The sequence below is a fragment of the Pygoscelis adeliae genome, unplaced genomic scaffold (genome assembly GCF_000699105.1).
Source record: "Pygoscelis adeliae isolate BGI_AS28 unplaced genomic scaffold, ASM69910v1 Scaffold867, whole genome shotgun sequence".
Lineage (NCBI taxonomy): Eukaryota > Metazoa > Chordata > Aves > Sphenisciformes > Spheniscidae > Pygoscelis > Pygoscelis adeliae.
The window spans coordinates 11,313-12,467 of NW_008825125.1; the positions used below are offsets into that span (position 1 = coordinate 11,313).

At 63.6% G+C, this 1,155-nt stretch overlaps 1 protein-coding gene across 1 annotated transcript in view; it reads left to right on the top strand.

Annotated features, from left to right (window-relative positions):
- LOC103920518 (phospholipid-transporting ATPase ID-like) overlaps nucleotides 1-1,155 on the top strand; it is a gene marked incomplete at its 5' end in the record, with an annotated part of 12,269 nt that overhangs the window by 9,448 nt on the left and 1,666 nt on the right. The window contains 4 exons of the mRNA XM_009328264.1: nucleotides 3-26; nucleotides 159-303; nucleotides 390-573; nucleotides 770-993. Of these exons, the coding sequence (XP_009326539.1) occupies nucleotides 3-26; nucleotides 159-303; nucleotides 390-573; nucleotides 770-993 (577 nt within the window). The remainder of the gene's footprint in view (nucleotides 1-2; nucleotides 27-158; nucleotides 304-389; nucleotides 574-769; nucleotides 994-1,155) is intronic.

A 1,155-nucleotide genomic window follows, 5' to 3' on the forward strand; every position in this document is an offset into this window, starting at 1 on the left:
GTGCTGGAGGTGCGAGAGGAGCTCAGGTGAGGGTCGGGGGACAGGGCTGGGCAGAGGACACGTGCAGGGCTGGCGTGGGGCATGGCTGTGCGTGGGGGAGCTGGGGGATACAGAAGTGCCCTGAATTGGGGCAGCCTGACTCCTCTCTTTCTCCTCAGGAAAGCCCGGGAGAAGATGATGGATGCGTCGCGCTCCATGGGCAATGGCTTCTCCTACCAGGAGAAACTCTCCTCCTCCAAGCTCACCTCTGTGCTGGAAGCCATTGCGGGCGAATATGCCCTGGTCATCAATGGGCACAGCCTGGTAGGGACCCGGGAGCGCTGGGCTAGATGGGGCACCGTGCCCGGCTGTGGGCCGTGCCTTCCACTGTCCCCCCGCTCTCCTCGCAGGCCCATGCGCTGGAGGCTGACATGGAGGTGGAGTTCCTGGAGACGGCATGTGCCTGCAAGGCCGTCATCTGCTGCCGTGTCACACCCTTGCAGAAAGCCCAGGTGGTGGAGCTGGTGAAGAAGTACAAGAAAGCTGTGACCCTGGCCATCGGGGACGGGGCCAACGATGTCAGCATGATCAAGAGTAAGTCCTGGGGTCCGGGGAGCCGCAGGAGGGACAGGTACCCCCTTGCATTGTGCGGGGGCCGGTGGCAGCCTCTGTCCTCACCCCTCTGTGCCCCGCAGGAACACAGTCCTGCTGGGGGTGTGCCACCCTCAGTCCTCTGCCACCTATGCTCCTGGCAGAGCCCTCCTCACTCCCCTCTGTCTTCCCTCTGCAGCCGCCCACATTGGGGTGGGCATCAGCGGGCAGGAGGGCATCCAGGCGGTGCTGGCCTCCGACTACTCCTTCTCACAGTTCAAGTTCCTGCAGCGCCTTCTCCTGGTGCATGGACGCTGGTCCTACCTGCGCATGTGCAAGTTCCTCTGCTACTTCTTCTACAAGAACTTCGCCTTCACCATGGTCCACTTCTGGTTTGGCTTCTTCTGCGGCTTCTCGGCACAGGTGTGTTGCTGGCTCCTCATGCTCAGAGTTGGGGAGGGTTTGCCTGTGGGACCCCTCTGCTCGGAAGCCTGCCCCGGTCCCTGGGCTCCCTCCGGAGTGCAGCAGCATGCGGTGGGTGCGAGGAGCCTGTGTGGCTGGGGCTGCCACGCCCATGGCAGCAGG